Source organism: Abramis brama, assembly GCF_963993115.1.
Source record: "Abramis brama genome assembly, chromosome: 12".
Classification (NCBI taxonomy): Eukaryota; Metazoa; Chordata; class Actinopteri; order Cypriniformes; family Leuciscidae; genus Abramis; species Abramis brama.
In genome coordinates, this window is record NC_139974.1 from 15,845,248 (window position 1) to 15,862,845 (window position 17,598).

The window sequence follows — 17,598 nt, forward strand, 5'->3', positions numbered from 1 at the left end:
ACAGACACAGTGAAATCACCATGGTAAAACTGGGAGTTGTGAAAAATATGATACACCAGTGTTTTGCCAGATGAGAAGTTTATCTATGTATCATGTTTTTACTCTTTTAATTAATTTTATAACTGTATCATATTTCTCTTTTAATTTATTTTATAACTGTTTTAATTTTCCTTGCTTTTATTTTGTGATTATTTTAATTATTTTCTGTAAAGCACTTTGAATTGCAATAGTGTATGAATTGTGCTATATAAATAAACTTGCCTTGCCTAAAAGAGACAATTTCATATTAAAAGAGCAAATTCCTCCAAAAAAGCTGCACGGCAGTCTTTTCCTTGTCCTTCTGGTTGAGGGCGATTTCTCTCTACCTCGACTGGGCCATGCTCTTTCTGAAACAGCGTTTGTGGATGGGTCATGTGCTCACTGTGAGAGCATGCCCATGGGTACTTTGCGGTCGTTTTACTCTCATACTTCTTCAAGAGGCTGAGAGTCTCCTCAATTGCTTCCCGTCCTGGTCATTCTACCTCCGGGTATGAGGCTTTGGCGACGAGTGCTGAAGGCAATCTGGGGGTTACAATGGGAGAGTTTCCACCAGGTGGCGTAACCATAGGTGTCTCTCCTGGACCACAAGTGTGGACATCGCCTGGGCATAGTCCCCTGGTTGAGTTTATGGATGAGAAACACACAGAGCTTCAGAAGATCTGAGCAGCTCTTTGCTTGCTTTGTAGGTCAGCAGAAAGGGAAGGCTGTCTCCAAACAGAGATTGGCCCACTGGATTGTGGAAGCCATTCCCCGGGCTTATCAGACCCAAGGTGCAACGTGCCCATTTGGAATGTGAGCTCACTCCACTAGGGGTATTGCAGCCACATTGGCTTTGGTGAACGGTGCTTCATTAGCAGACACATGTAGAGCTGCGTGCTGGGTACGCGTACGCCTTCGCTAGATTCTGTAATCTTCGTATGGAACCAGTTTCATCTTGAGTCTTGGGTAACAACAGGTTAAACTTGGACAACTGGTTGGGTGCAGTGCTTGCATAGGCACCCTCCCCCTCATCCAGGTTTGGTTAACCCAGAACATCTTTTCTACCGCCTAGCACTCATCGATAATGAGTTCTGCAGTGAGTTCAGAATTCACCTCCAGGCCTATTACTCGTGGTATGCCCCATTCAGGTGAGCCCTTGTAATCTGTCCAGTTCTCCGGATGCAGTGGTTCCCTAATGGTGACCCCATACAATGTATTCTTCCACTGTTCAGTTTCTCTATCGGTGAACCCAGTGTCTTCCCCTGGACGGATGTGCAACGTTAAAGGTGCTGTAGGACATCTGGGAAAATGCTAACTTTAGCCTGAGAGCAGTAAAAGCGTCTGTCCCACCCTCATTGCAAATCACCATCCAAAGCCTGAAAGCACAGCCAAGAAGACCGGAGACAACATTACTGCAATACATCATGTGTCATTCACCGATGATAAAACTTTACAGTACAGTGAATAACAGTACTACAATACCAAATGTAAACAAATTCTTAAAAACAGAATTAGATGCAGCAAGTTTTCGGTTTGTTTAGCTAGCAAAACTTGTCAGGGTGTAATAATATTTCTTGCATGACAGGGTTTCCACGATGAGAGTCTGCTTGGCTCCGATGAAGATATAGATCGTTGATCCTTTGCCAGTGCCACTTGTTGTCGGTTCAGAAGGAAAGTTAGGTTGTTGCTCTTGCCTGCCATTCTCGCTCTGTCTGCAGAGTGTACGTGAACGCGCTGATGACTTATTATGTCTGCGTGAACAGCCTGCGCAGTTGTATACTCGGTCACACATTGACCGACAGGGAACACATGCTATAGGACTGTTCGGACCGAACGCAACAATTGAACGGACATTTTATGGTCCTACGCCTTCCACAGACGACATATATTTATAAAAATACACTACGCTTAACAGAGTGATTGCTATGAGGATATGAGGAGACTTTCAACCAGCAAAAACAAAAGAAACAAAAATGTTTCTGCAGAGAATCACCTATGGCACCTTTAACAAATAGGTTTTACTCAAAAAACATACTTTTAAAAAAATCAGAAGAGGCCCTATGGCTTGAGTGACCTCTTCCCAGAGGTGAGGGGATCCCCCTGATATGGGGAAACCTGAGGTCAGTTACCCTGGGCATTGGAAGGTTGCAAGTAGCTTAGCTTCACCTACTTGGCACGCGGAGACTTGCCCGCATCTGCACTAGGGTTGGGAATCGTACGAAATTTTCCAGTTCTGGTTCTGCCTAGCGATTCCGGTTCCGGTTCAGATTCCATTAAAGTTACTCAACTCAAACAATCCTTTGTGTTTATTTCTTATACTTGTCAAATGAGTTTAACAGACTGGTAATGTCAACAAATTCAACATTTTATATAGCCATTTTTGCAAAAGAAAGTACATTTTTCTGAAGGAAAAATCAACATTTCTGCATTCTCTGGGAGAATTTGGGACCTCTCCTGGCTTATTGAATCTCCAGCAGTTGGAGAATACCCTCTCAGAAGGGGTAGAATATGCTTGAACACACATGTAAGATCCAAACAGGTGAAACAGAATGATTGATTCATAAAGGCTTCACTTGTTTCATTACTTGTTTCATTACTGGATGAATCAGCATTTTTGAATGAGTTTCTTGAATGAATGATTCAATGACAAATACAATTTTTAAAGCTGCAGTCTGTAACGTTTGGTGCTCTAGCGGTTAATAAACAGAACTGCATGTGTCTTGCGGAAGAACATTGTAGCCAGAGCTACTTTTCTCTGTTTATGTCTATGAAAAGTCACGCAGGTACTGGGCTACTCCGCAGTGATGCCGACCCGACCGGTCTAAAGTAGTCAGAATATAAACACTTATTATATAGGATTACCATAGTGATTCAGGATAAGACAAAAACACGGTTTGGAAAATGCATTCATGATGTACTCTCTCATTACATTTTTAAATTTTGAACAAAAAAAGTGGCGGACTGCAGCTTTAACAGTCACTTGTCTTTATGAACGTTTTGAAGCATCAGATGTAATCGATAAACTTGTTATTTGAAGCGACTTTCAAAAGGGGATTTACTCTATTTTGGTTGCTACCATAGACATCAGTGTTTATGCTTGAACTATAAACTTGTATCTCAGTACTTCTGTGATCATTTGAATATTTGTAACACAGAAATATTGATATTGTGTAGTTGTGAAAGTGAAGCTGTTTCATACCTATTGAAAACTCTCTCTGGGTCAGCGACAGGTCAAACAGATTTGAATGTTCCGGTGTGATTTATTTATTTTTATTTTTGTCAAAGTTTTTGTCATTTAGGAATAAGATCACGTGGTTGGTTAAATCGAGATCCAAGTTTTTTTTAAAGATTAAACGTACAGCTCTACTGTCTTATACTCTCTCTCTGCACTGATATCTGACGCAAAGCATATGTGAGTAGTGCAAGGGCTTTTCAGTGCATTCATTACTATATTAATATTCATGAGGTGAGACATCGCTATTAAAGGATAAGCTCCCAGCACTTCGCCCAAACATTGCACCAGAACCGTTTTCGGAACCGAACCCGAAACCGAAACTGAAAAAATCGAAACAGTGACCGACAGAAAGTCTGACAGTAACCCTCGTTTCCTGATGGATGGAACGGAGACATTGTGTCCCTCCTGCCACAACTTTGAACTGGCACTGAAGATGCCGAGATGCCGTATTGGCTCCTCAGAACAAACCTGAAGAGTGTGATGCACGCTGTCAACCTTATATACCCGTATGTCCTGGGGCGTGGCCAGGCATGCAAATTCCACATGCCAATTCCAAGAGTGACCCCTAGTGTCGGTATTTCGACACAACGTCTCCATTCCCTCCATCAGGAAACAAGGGTTACACTAATAACCCTGAGACTAATTTAATAATATGCGCTGATCAAGCTCAGGCACGTAAATTATTTACAAATAATTTACACAATGGCAAGACAATTATCAAAATGCCTAAGAGTAATTAAACAACTAAATTTAACCAGTGAGGTATTGACAGTTTTAAAATCTTTTAAAATGTAATTTATTCCTGTGATGCAAAGCTGAAATTTCAGCAGCCATTATTCCAGTCTTCAGTGTCACACAATCCTTTAGAAATCATTATAATATGCTGATTTTATCCACAAGAAACAATTATTATTATTAATGTTTAAAACAGATGCACTGTTTAAATTTTTTGTGGAAACTGTGATTCAGTTTTTTTCAGGATTTTTTGATGAATCGAAAGTTCATAAGAACAGCATTTGTTTGAAATAGTAACCTTTTGGCTAGATACTCCAATTTATTTTAATATATTGACAAATTAGTTACAATTTCTTATTAGATGGACACATTCCAACTCAGATTATGATGCATGGATCGATTTAGAACAAAACAAATGTAATAATATTAAATTAAGTGAATTACCTTTTATATATATATAAAAAAAAGCTTTTAAAAAACACAATTGTTTCAGTAATATACTTATTTCCTCAACTCTTACAACCTGGTTACAACCTATTTTAATAAAAAGCCTCTTTATTTTTGCAAATGCAGTCAAAAGGGCAATACTCGCCTTCATCATGTATTTCATGATAACAAGTTTATTTCTTTTAAAGACTTAACATCTAAATTTGATTATCCTAAAGGAAAATGCATTCACTACTCGCACATAAAAAGGCAATTAAAAACATAATAAACATTAATTATAATACACTTCAAGCATCTTAATTTGTCACTCAGATTAAAGCTATTTCACCTTCGAAAAACAATATTATTGAAATTATATAGATCACTACAAAATGGGGCACAGATGTATCATTATCTTCTGACCCCAATCTGTAGGCACCAATTTGTAAAAAATATGTTTTCTTTGATTAATAATTCTAATAGTAGATTTGCAACTATAAAATAATAGATTTACAAACTACAATACAAAACTATTAATTAAATTCAAAATGGGTTAACTTTCAAAGTGGAACTTCAACACTGTCTTGGATTGATGCTGTGGGTGTCTGAATCATGTGGAGAAACATGACAAATTTTATTGGCTGACAGTCCATGACGTCATTAGCAGAGCGCCCGTGAGTATAAGAGGAAGCCTGTAATGCACATCATCAGCTTTTTTTGTCTTCAGGAGTTGTTTGTTTGTAAAATAGCACGTGGTGAAGGCGAACTAGAAATGGAAAATCCATTTCAGGAGCTCAGTGTATGCCTCTGTGTCAGTGTATGCCTCTGAAATCTGAGGACACACAATCCGTGCGTTTTGTGCTTAGGTGAGGAGCACATGCTTTCAGTATACTCAAGGTTTCTGAATGGTTTAGAAGTATGGAAGATTGTATATGAACCCTCTCATCCTGCCAGCCCTGCATACGGGGAGTTGTTAGATGTTTTGGCCCGCACCACAACCAGATTGGATCTGTTGTGGTGGCGTGAGAAACAGGAAGATGTTCGTGGCAGACTTGACGAGCGATTCCTGTCAGACCATAATCGTCCCTCCCCCATGAACCTTCCATTTTTTCCTGAACACCATGCAGAGGTGAAGTCGTGGAAGAAACCATATTCAGCTCACATTTATCCATTCCAACATTCGAATTATGCGAATGTGGAGGGGTTACTCGAGTGAGGATATGTGAGAATGCCCTCAGTCGAAGAGACGCTTGCGAGCTATCTCTCACAGGGTGAATCATCCTCTCTGAAGGCTCCGGCCCTGCCATCTAAGCCGCTACAAACCACTTCACTAAATGGAAGGGCGTATGCGGCAGTGGGTCAGTGACATTACAGTGCATTACAGGCACCCTCTTATACTAACAGGCACTCCGCAAATGGCACCATGGACTGTCATCAGCCAATAAAATTTGGCATGTTTTCACAAATGCTTTAGACACCGGTCACACTGATGCTGTTCCCCATGTCAATCTAAGGCTACGTCTACATTGATCCGAATATATTTGAATTTGATATATTGGGCCTTGAAGATTTGATATATTCATTAAAAATAAATCTCTGTCCACACTAGCGTTTTCAGACGTTTTAGTGTGGATGAGAAACTTTTGGAAAATGCCTGAAAACGCTAAATTCACCTTACTGCGCATGTGTAAAACCTGTGTAATGTGTAACAAAACAAAAACAAAAGTTCACTGAGATGATACAGACGGAAAAATAATTAATAAAGTTGTCGCGCAATTCTCATGACAGGACAAAATATCTCACCATTCACTGATGCGTCCAGGTTGCACTCAGTCACCATATGTTTGGTCTAAAACGCAACTGCTCTCATGTATTGCCGCAGGACAGCAAATGTGAGTACATTTTCTGTCATCTTTGCAGGACTGTGATATGAAGAGTGTGCAAAGTAACATATTTTAGCAACAGTGTGAAAGTGAATATCACATAACAGGCACAATACCGGTATAAACATGAATATCTATTGGTACAATATACGTCACATGACTAAACTTATGTCATAGTTTTTAAATACCTCCGTCTCGGTGTGGACAGAAGGCCAAAACGGAGAGAAAAAGATGCATTTTCAAACAAAAACATATTAGTGTGGACATGGCTTAAGTCGCTGTGTCTCGTTCCCTTTCTCAGGGAACCATGGTTACGGTCGTAACTGAGACATTTTTCTAATTCAGTCTGTGTCCAGTGCAAACTTAATAGCCAAGACACATAAGTTAATATTGCTCAAATACTAGCCAAGAAAGCTATTCTTCAAAATTTAAAAACAAGACCATTATTTAACATCAATCATTGGTTAAATTTACTATTAGAACACACGACAATGAAAAAAAATAGCTGCAATAGCTAGAAAGAGCATAAGAATCTATTTGGAAATTTGTTCCCCCTTTGTACATTTTTGGTATTGAAGATCATCTTTAGTTACATTTGCGAAAATTCTGTTCAGACATACAGTTGTGTGAAAAAGAAAGTACACCCTTTTGAATTATATGGTTTTACATATCAGAACATTATTTAAAAAAAAATCATTGGTCCTTGGCAGGTCTTAAAATTAGGTAAATACAATCTCAGATCAGACAACAACACATGACATATTACACTGTGTCATGGTTTATTAAACAAAAACTAGGCCAAAATGGAGAAACCATGTGTGACTAAGTAAGTACACCCTTACTGCTTCCATAGGTATTAAGAGAGTATGTAGCAGTTAGGCGCTGCTAATCAAGTGCCTTTGTTTAATTGGTCATCAGCAAGTGTGACCGACTCTATAAAAGCAGACGTTTTGGCAGCTTGCTTGTCTAGAGCATTCAGGTGTGTGTTAATACAATGCCAAGGAGGAAACACATCAGCAATGATCTTAGAGAAGCAACTGTTGCTGCCCTTCAATCTAGAAAGGGTTACAAGGCCATTTCCACACAATTTGAAGTCTATCATTCTACACTCTATTATTCACAAGTGGAAAACATTCAAGACACGGTTCAGACCGTGCACTGCTCAGAGAAACTGCAAATAAACCAAGAGCTTCATCTAAGACTATAAAGGCCTCAGTTTGCATATTAAATGTTTAAGGCGAGACACTACAGGTGAATAGGGTAACAATTTTAACTAGCAGATATCACCATGGAACTTTCCCAGTTGATTACCTACATTAAGATGAGAAAAAAATTAATTACAAGTTTTCTGTAATTTAATGTTTAAATATGCAAATTAGGCAATATCTAATTAAATATGCACTAATTTGCATATATTTAAAAAAACTAAATCTGAGTATTGGATAAAGCCAGGTTAAAAATTATTTTTTCATTGTGTTCACATATTAGATGGGAAACAAATTACAGGGATTTATGGATATCTACTTTTGTTATCCTGTAAATCAGAATATACTGTCAATAGCCTTAAAAAATGATTTTCGCCATGTTTTTTGGAATAAATTGTAATATAAATCAGGCTAGGAATAATATACACTCACCTAAAGGATTATTAGGAACACCTGTTCAATTTCTCATTAATGCAATTATCTAATCAACCAATCACATGGCAGTTGCTTCAATGCATTTAGGGGTGTGTCCTGGTCAAGACAATCTCCTGAACTCCAAACTGAATGTCAGAATGGGAAAGAAAGGTGATTTAAGCAATTTTGAGCGTGGCATGGTTGTTGGTGCCAGACGGGCCGGTCTGAGTATTTCACAATCTGCTCAGTTACTGGGATTTTCACGCACAACCATTTCTAGGGTTTACAAAGAATGGTGAGGTTACACAACCTTGAGGTGGATGGGCTGCAACAACAGAAGACCCCACCGGGTACCACTCATCTCCACTACTAATAGGAAAAAGAGGCTACAATTTGCACGAGCTCACCAAAATTGGACAGTTGAAGACTGGAAAAATGTTGCCTGGTCTGATGAGTCTCGATTTCTGTTGAGACATTCAGATGGTAGAGTCAGAATTTGGCATAAACAGAATGAGAACATGGATCCATCATGCCTTGTTACCACTGTAAAGGCTGGTGGTGGTGGTGTAATGGTGTGGGGGATGTTTTCTTGGCACACTTTAGACCCCTTAGTGCCAATTGGGCATCGTTTAAATGCCACGGCCTACCTGAGCATTGTTTCTGACCATGTCCATCCCTTTATGACCACCATGTACCCATCCTCTGATGGCTACTTCCAGCAGGATAATGCACCATGTCACAAAGCTCGAATCATTTCAAATTGGTTTCTTGAACATGACAGTGAGTTCACTGTACTAAAATGGCCCCCACAGTCACCAGATCTCAACCCAATAGAGCATCTTTGGGATGTGGTGGAACGGGAGCTTCGTGCCCTGGATGTGCATCTCACAAATCTCCATCAACTGCAACATGCTATCCTATCAATATGGACCAACATTTCTAAAGAATGCTTTCAGTACCTTGTTGAATCAATGCCACGTAGAATTAAGGCAGTTCTGAAGGCGAAAGGGGGTCAAACACAGTATTAGTATGGTGTTCCTAATAATCCTTTAGGTGAGTGTATTTACAAATCCCTCTGTAAATGTCTTCATAATATAACTAGGTACAAGACTGGAAAGTTTGGTGTATATTGGTGCTACTGAAGTGGAAATTTCGGACTTGGAGTATGAGAGAAAAGTCATTTTGAGAAAACGGGCTTTAAAGATTTATCATCAGCCAATGAGATTGCGCATTCAGCCCTTTTACTTTCACGATTGGTTGCTGATAAAAAGGAAATGACCATATTTGGATCCGACAGGATTGTACAGGAGAGAGAGAGCTTCCTAATGATGCATGTGATGACAGGGAGCAGACAGCGATCACGGAGCAGCATGTTGATTAAGAACGCCAACTTTTGTTGAATTTATGATAAATCTACAGACGCAAACAGACAAAGTGTAGTAAAATAAAGACCTAAATGTGTATTTCGGCCTTTTTTTCACTACAAGTCTGAAAGAAGACATGTTATTGAAGACAAATATCCAAAAATCTCAAAATTGACCAGTAAAAAAAAACAATGTTTTTGCCTGCCGTGTCTCACCTTAAGTTCATGACAGTACAATTAGAAAAAGACTGAACAAGTATGGCTTGTTTGGAAGGGTTGCCAGGAGAACCCTTCTCTAGAACATGGCAGCATGGCTTAGGTTTACAAAGTTGCATCTGAACGAACCACAAGACTTCTGGAACAATGTCCTTTGGATAGACGAGACCAAAGCAGAGATGTTTGGCTATAATGCACAGCACCACAAACCAAACACAGCATATTAACACAAACACCTCATACCAACTGTCAAGCGCGGTGGTGAAGGGGTGATGATTTGGGCTTGTTTTGAAGCCATAGGACCTGGGCACCTTGCAGTAGAGGTCTTTACGGAGGACCGTGGACCTGGGACCCGTACTGGTTTAGATCTAAATCAGGTCTCAATCTATTACTTTATGTCCCAGGTCTGTTTAACATTATGTGTAATAACCGAGTCACTCGGAGAACAACCTGCCATGATCAGAGTCTGTCATTGCTGTGCGTGTGTTTTGACCCAATGACTTTACCAATTGACAATTGTCTCTTTTATGAATGAACCATCTTATAAAATGTTTGGTCAGACTCTTCTCAGAGAGCACAGAGATGATGGAAAATAAGTAAATCTAACGTCAGCGGCCATGGCACTGAACGAAAAATCTTTATTATAGTTCAAAAGGGTAAACAGTTGAAGTTATCTTATTATGTGAGTTGAATAGAGAAATAAAAAAAGATATAAAAAGATGCAAAACTGAAGTCGTATTTGTCATCCATCACCTTGACAGCAAATGGACTTTTGAAGCTGGAATAATGAGTGGATTAATCATGCTCTTTCAATAGGCAAGAGAGGAATAACATGGATGGAATTTTCTGTCAGGACTGTTTCTTATCACAGGTACAAGGGAGAAGGCTACTAACATTAAAGGGACACTTCACCCATTTGCATTAAGCTTTGTATCGTTAGAAACCCAGTCATATTTTTAAATGGTCGTGCATTATTCCCTCATTTTCCCCTGAGACGGGAGAAATACGGATTTCAGTGTTGCAGTTCCTGCTTATAATGATGTAAAAATCGTCATTTTGCATCATTCTAAGCAGGAAGTCCCATATCTTTGTAGATTGAGACTAGGGTTGAGACTACAAACACTCGTTCCTCATTTTTCCAGGGGGTGGGACTCACTCACGCTACAGACCTATTATAGATCAGTGGGTGGGACTTCACTTGCAGAAACTAAAAGCAATATCCGCCATCTTGTTTGGAAGCTAAGCTAACAGGCGCTGTGGAGCCAGATGTGAAGTTACGACAATGGCGGAAAGTACTCAATATGATATGGAAGAAGAGGATTTCAAAAGTCTGATGCTCGATTCAGATGTTCGTCGCTACCTTTACGAGACGCAATATAGCGAAGAGCAGCTGAGGCTGATGGAGGAACAGAAGGCGGCTGCTGCGGCTTCTGCAGCCGAGGTAGAAGACCTACCTGTCGCGGACGAGGAGCCCGGACTGGCTCGAGCTTGGGCGGACTGGTGGTGCTTGTGCTCTCACTGTGCGCCTACAGACACAGAGATAGAGTCCGTCTGCTGCAAAGAATTTCAACGATGCAAATTTCTCCTGGACGAAATCTCTGAATCAGACGAGGACACGGACGTTTGTGTTGTTAACCATCCTAGATTAGTGAGTAGTCCTTATGCTATGGCAAGTGTCAAAATGATTGATGGCTTCCGGTTGTCATTAACCTTTGACCCTCCCCCTCCGTTGACCTTCCGGTCTGTATTGTTATGAATTGACCTATTGACCCTGCCTACCCCTTCGATCATGTGTTTTGACAGTTAGTTTCAACCTATTGACCCTTCCTATCCCATCGATCATGTGTTTTGACAGGTTGGCTTTCCGGTGTCTTTCCGGCATATGTTGTTATGATTAGCCCTATTGTCCTAGCTAGCCCTAGATCATTTGGTTCTGACAGAAAGTTTGAAAACGCTGATATATATATAGGATATATGTGTCAGCATCTCCTCCGCATTCCAGAGGCCATTGTGAGCCCCCTTTGAAAAAGTGAGAAGAAAAAGACTGTGTAAGTGTGTCACACAACCATAGAAAAACAATTATACAAGCAGTTAAATGTTTATAGAGCACTGAAGAAAAACAACATACAGGTTATGGAAATCAGTGTGATGTCTAACACACACGCACACACACACACACACACACACACACACACACACACACACACACACACACACACACACACACACACACACACAAAAGTTGAAAACATACTGTTCTTTAAAAAGTATAAACGCAAAATGAGTATAAAATAATTTACTAAGGTTGAAAAACATACTGTTCTTTTAAAAAATAAAAAGCTTACTAAAACTAATTCATTCAGTTTTAGATTAATAAAAGAATAAAAATCCATCTGACATTATTTATAGAGTTGAAGAAGCCGTCCATACTATGTATGAAACGGGCTCACAGCTCCATCTGTTGGTCTCTCTCTCTCTCTCTCTCTCTCTCTCTGAATCAGCGATCAGAATGGGACATTGTGTTTGGGCTAAATTTATTTCAAAGTTTAAATGATATTTTTATAAAAGTCGTAATAATGTTTTTTAAGTTCAATACATTATTAAAACTGGTAAAACAAAACACTGTTTTTTCCTGTACGAGCTCGCCAAGGCACTCAGAGTGGTGCGCGTGCATGATGCGCGCGTTCTCTCTGGCTGAGTTCGGATCCCTTTAGCTCCTCAGTGAAAGTGAGAAAAGGGGTATCTCACGCTAACTAAAGTTGAAAAACATACTCAATATAAAATACAATATTCATACAACTATTTCGTGACTTAACGCTGATGTAAGCGCCTTTGTAAAACAATCATTATCTCTGGTACACAGCCGGGGTTGTGTTTTCTGTTTTTCTGACAGACATCTGTTTAAACACGGATGCTGGACATTTTTGCGGATGGTTCGACAGGTTGAAATAAATTATAGCTAGTTAGTTAGTTAGTCTATGTCCTGTTTTTCACTTTTCATGCTGACTTTGCGGTATGTTTTCGCTGAATCGGCCATAAGGTTGATATCTCTGCTACACACGGTTGAATATGTTAGCCATTTGTTTTAAAAAACACTGTTGCCTGACATTTTTGCTGTCCGTTTGACAGGTCAAAATAAATTATTGCGCTTTGTTTAGGCTCTGCTCATCCTGACTCGTGATAAAGCATTTCCCGGGCAAAAATTTATTCCTTGTACAATAGCTCCATCTCGTGGCGAAAGTATGTTTTTTTCTACAGATAATACAGACCTATAAATAAACGTTTGGCTTTGAGCCAAACCATCAGTTCTGCCAACTCTCTTCTTCTCTACACATCTTGCCAAGATGCAAAAAAGTAAGTGTTTTATATTAATCTGCTGTTTTTATACAATGATTTTTTTAACTATTCTATTTTATCTATAACTTTGTTTTTTTATACATTAGCAATAATTCATTACTGTTTTAACTAATCTATTTTACATGCTGTCTGCTGTTTTTAATTGTTTTGTCTGGCTTTATCTGCTATTTTTATATGCTGGCTGCTGTTGCTGGGTTTAATCTGCTGTTTTTAATTGTTTTATCTGCTATTTTCCGCTATTTTTATCTATTGGCTTTATTTGATATTTTTATCTGCTGGTTGTTGTTGCTGGGTTTAATCTGCTGTTTTTAATTGTTTTATCTGCTATTTTTATCTGCTGGCTGCTGTTGCTTGGTTTAATCCGCTATTTTTATCTATTGGCTTTATTTGATATTTTTATCTGCTGGTTGCTGTTGCTGGTTTAATCTGTTATTTTTATCAGTTGGCTTTGTTATTTGTATCTAATGTTTGCTGTTTTAACTGATTTCTATGCTATTGACACCTTTATTGGTTATTTTTATCTATTGGCTTGATTTGATATTTTTATCTACTGGTTGCTGTTGCTTGGTTTAATCTGTTATTTTTATCAGATGGCTTTATCTGTTATTTCTATCTAATGTTTGCTGTTTTAAACTGATTTGTCTGCTATTCCATGCTTCATATTTTAAAATCTCTATTGTTATATTATTTCCATAGTTGTTATGATATTAATCTACAGTGAAAACTGTTTTGTCAAAAGATGGTATATCATATCATATAATTTCTTGGTTATTGAACTCTAATCACATAAATCTGAGCGCCATCCAGTTTTGGTCTATGTTTCAGAAAAAACACAATTATAATTCTGTGCTTTTCCACATCGCGTTACTCCATGACTTTTATTATGAAAAGACGAGGCCTTCCTTAATGGGCGCCCCCGGTGTTTAGCCCCTGCATGCTACAATGTTTTTCTATGCTCAACAACAAATATGTTTCAGAGAAAGAAATGTTTTCCCCCATCGTTTTTTCCATATGCTTTCATTACATCGCGGTTGTGGTTCTGTTCTACCCATCTGATATCATTTCTGCGTTCTATTATAATTTGTGGTATTGAATCATCTGTGTGCTAACTCGGGCTTGCGTTCTATGAGTTCTACGTGTTATTGTTTACCAAAACTAGTTTTCAGCCGTCTACATGGTTCTGAAACTAGGTCGATTTGCTTTCGCGATGTTTTAAAACATAAAAAGTCTGTTTTAACACTGTCTGAAAGTTGTCCATTCACCATGGTTGTTGTTGTTGTTGTTGTTTAAACCGACGTTATGTAGCACCCCTAGTGTCGGGGAGGGAAGAACTGCACCCCTGTTTGTAAAATCGCTCCATCGTGTGGCCATTATTGTTATTGCACCCTGTTTGTAAAATAGTCCTATCGTGTGGTCATTATTGTTATTGCACCCTGTTTGTAAAATATCTCCATCGTGTGGTCATTATTGGTATTGCACCCTGTTTGTAAAATAGTCCCATCGTGTGGTCATTATTGGTATTGCACCCTGTTTGTAAAATAGCTCCATCATGTGGTCATTATTGTTATTGCACCCTGTTTGTAAAATAGCTCCATCATGTGGTCATTATTGTTATTGCACCCTGTTTGTAAAATAGCTCCATCATGTGGTCATTATTGTTATTGCACCCTGTTTGTAAAATAGCTCCATCATGTGGTCATTATTGTTATTGCACCCTGTTTGTAAAATAGCTCCATCATGTGGTCATTATTGGTATTGCGCCCTGTTTGTAAAATAGCTCCATCGTCTGGTCATTATTGGTATTGCGCCCTGTTTGTAAAATAGCCTCATCGTCTGGTCGTTATTGTTATTGCACCCTTTTTTGTAAAATAGCCCTATCGTCTGGTCATTATTGGTATTACACCCTGTTTTTGTAAAATAGCTCAATCGTGTGGTCGTTATTGCTATTGCACTCTGTTTTGATTTATTTTAGGATTAATAATCTGTTTAACTTTAAGTTAGTTTTATTTATTTATATTTAACTATTTATTTTATTTATATTTTATTTTTACATTTATTTATTTATTTTTTTAATTTTTTTAATTCCATGCTGTCTGTGTGTGTGTGTGTGTGTGTGTGTGTGTGTGTGTGTGTGTGTGTCTGTGTGTCGGTTTGGGTGTGGCTGTGTTTGTGTGTGTGTGTGTGTGTGTGTGTGTGTGTGTATGTGTGTGTGTGTGTGTGTGTGGGCGGGCGTATCATCAAATTTTGCTAAAAGAACAAGCATTTTAGATTCAATCGTCAGTTGTCCTCTCAAGGCTGAAGGATTGAGATCCGGGTTACATTACATTACATGCGTATGTGTTTTATTATTCGCGGGTTGATGCGTATAAAATCAAATTACTAAATTATCTTTCATGCATAAACAGGTTTTATATTTTCCAGGCTCGAAATCCCCGAATATTGAATTGGTTGCCTTCCAAGCCATCGATGATGCATGTGAGAACTTATCTTTTATATTGTTTATAAATTAAAATGAACTTAATTTATTTTAATTATTTTAACTAAATTTTTTTAATTCACAGTATCAGCTGTGGTAGATCTTACGAAAGATGATGATGACGGCGAGAGTGCTGGACCAAGTGGTGAACCTTTGAGAAAGGTCAGAAAGACCGTCGATTCCAATTCACACAACGATGACGGTGAGAGTGCTGGACCAAGCAACGAAACTTTGAGAAAGGTCGTCGGTTCCAGTTCGCTCGGTAGCCCACCAGCCATTCCACTTGTCATTATACCCCACAGTCCTATCACCCCACCAGCCAGCCCTCCTGTCACACCTCCTGTCACCCCTCCAGCCATTCAATCTCCCACCCCACCTGTCAACCAGTCAGTCGGTCCATCTACCAGTGGGGTGAGCTGTCAGCAGCCCTGTCCTGACACGACTGTGTTATACGGTAAGACTAACTACATTATCGGAAGTTTAAAAAATACAAATTGAAACAGACCATTAAGATTTTTGTTATTTTCTACACAACAGGTTCAACCGGAAAGCATGATGATGTGACGGCCTGGGATAGCGATCAACTGGAATCATGGGAGTGTGGTTCTTGGGCGAGTGAGCACGACGAGGTATCGGTCATAAACACTAATCAAACAATTGATGAAAACAGCTGTTTTCACCAATCATCGGAAGAAGACGAAGGAGACATTGAGGATGAAGAAGTAGCATCAGCAGCAGGGTCTCAGACGGTTGATGTCGGCGCTACTCCTCCGACGCGTGCGGTTATTGATTCAATAGAATCATTGAGACAGCAGTTTCGTGATGCACACAGCGAAACACAAAACCGTTTAGAGACACTGCACGCTGAGGTTCATGCTCACAGCGATACACCTGCTAGATTAGAGACACTGCGTGTTCAGGTTCGTGACGCACAGATCGAAACACGTAGTAGATTAGCCGCATTGACCGCTGATCTTCGCAGCTCTCAGCTGGAGGTGCATAGTAGAATCGATGCGCAAGATCGATTTTTTCAAAATCTGACTGATGAAATATTTCGACGTATCAATAGAAACGAACGCATGTTCACCGAATACCATCGTGAACTGGTACTTTTGGTTCATCATCTTCTTCTCATTCTCGTCGAACAGTCAGATGAGTAAAATACATGTGTTCCATTAAATCATGTAACGATTTTATACACTCTGATTTTATATTGTACTATTTCATGTATGCTTTTTATACTTATTATATATTCTCTGATTTTGTACTATTTCACATATACTCTGATTCTGTACTATTTCATGTTTACTTTTTACATATACTCTAATTTTGTACTATTTCATGTTGGAGTCTGAAATCTAAAATGGAGGATGCTAAAAGCTTTGACTCAGACGATACAGAACTGTCACCGGACGAAATTGAAATGCTAAGTATACTTCCTGATTCTTTAGAACAGTATTTGTTTAATTTAGAATCTTCACAACCCTTCGCTAATTTGGATCTTTTTGAATTAGCTGTAAATCCAAATATGAATTTGTACGATCATGTGCTAAGCGTAGACAACAATCCTGTTGTACAATTCGGTGGTGTTTTAAACAACCAATCATCAGAGCACTCCGACGGTAATGATACTTCACAACCATCCACATCAGGTAATGTCGACTCTACTACACAGACTCGATTAAGCCGTACGGACATTGACAGGTTGATTCGCGACGGTGGCGACGTTAGCGGATATCATGTTTTACCACGACCTCGTTTCAATAGCGTGACGTTGAGAAGGACTACGAATCTGAGAGAGATTAACTCTACAGATTTGGCCTCTTATCACATTCGCTTACACGATATGCTGAGTGAGATTGTTTCATTTGCTAGACAATTCGACTACAATCCCGTAATCAATATTACATTGTCAGCTCCCAGTCTCCAAACACCAGTCAGCGGAGTTTTAACTCATGGTAATAATTACGAGGTGGATTCGCTTTTCGATCAAATTGAAAAAGTTTTACAGAGCAACAATCGGTTACTATCTGATGAGGCCATTGAAATTGATGCGTCAGTAGCCTTGAACAGACAAGGAGGTGGTGGACAGCGACGGAAACTCACAGATCTGGCCGTCGACCAAGTGATCAAAAGAAAAAAGACGAGTTTATTCTGCCCCACAAATATTTCAAATAATTTGTGCTTCTCCATCTGTCTCGCCCGTTTTCTTAACCCCCAATTACCAGAGAGTGAGTTAGAAAAACTGGCTGTTGCCATCCAAAACAATG

General features: G+C 39.1%; 2 protein-coding genes across 2 annotated transcripts in view; both read left to right on the top strand.

Annotated features, from left to right (window-relative positions):
* The window catches only part of trak1b (trafficking protein, kinesin binding 1b), a 79,740-nt gene that overhangs the window by 27,204 nt on the left and 34,938 nt on the right, over window positions 1-17,598 (top strand). The gene's annotated exons all lie outside the window — the stretch shown is intronic.
* LOC311093022 (uncharacterized protein) lies at window positions 15,072-16,488 on the top strand (the record flags this gene model as incomplete). The annotated part of the gene is made up of 4 exons (XM_084130099.1): window positions 15,072-15,185; window positions 15,274-15,327; window positions 15,414-15,782; window positions 15,866-16,488. The coding sequence occupies exons 1-4, from the start codon at window positions 15,182-15,184 to the stop codon at window positions 16,486-16,488; spliced, it is 1,050 nt and encodes a 349-aa protein (XP_083986225.1). The 5' UTR covers window positions 15,072-15,181.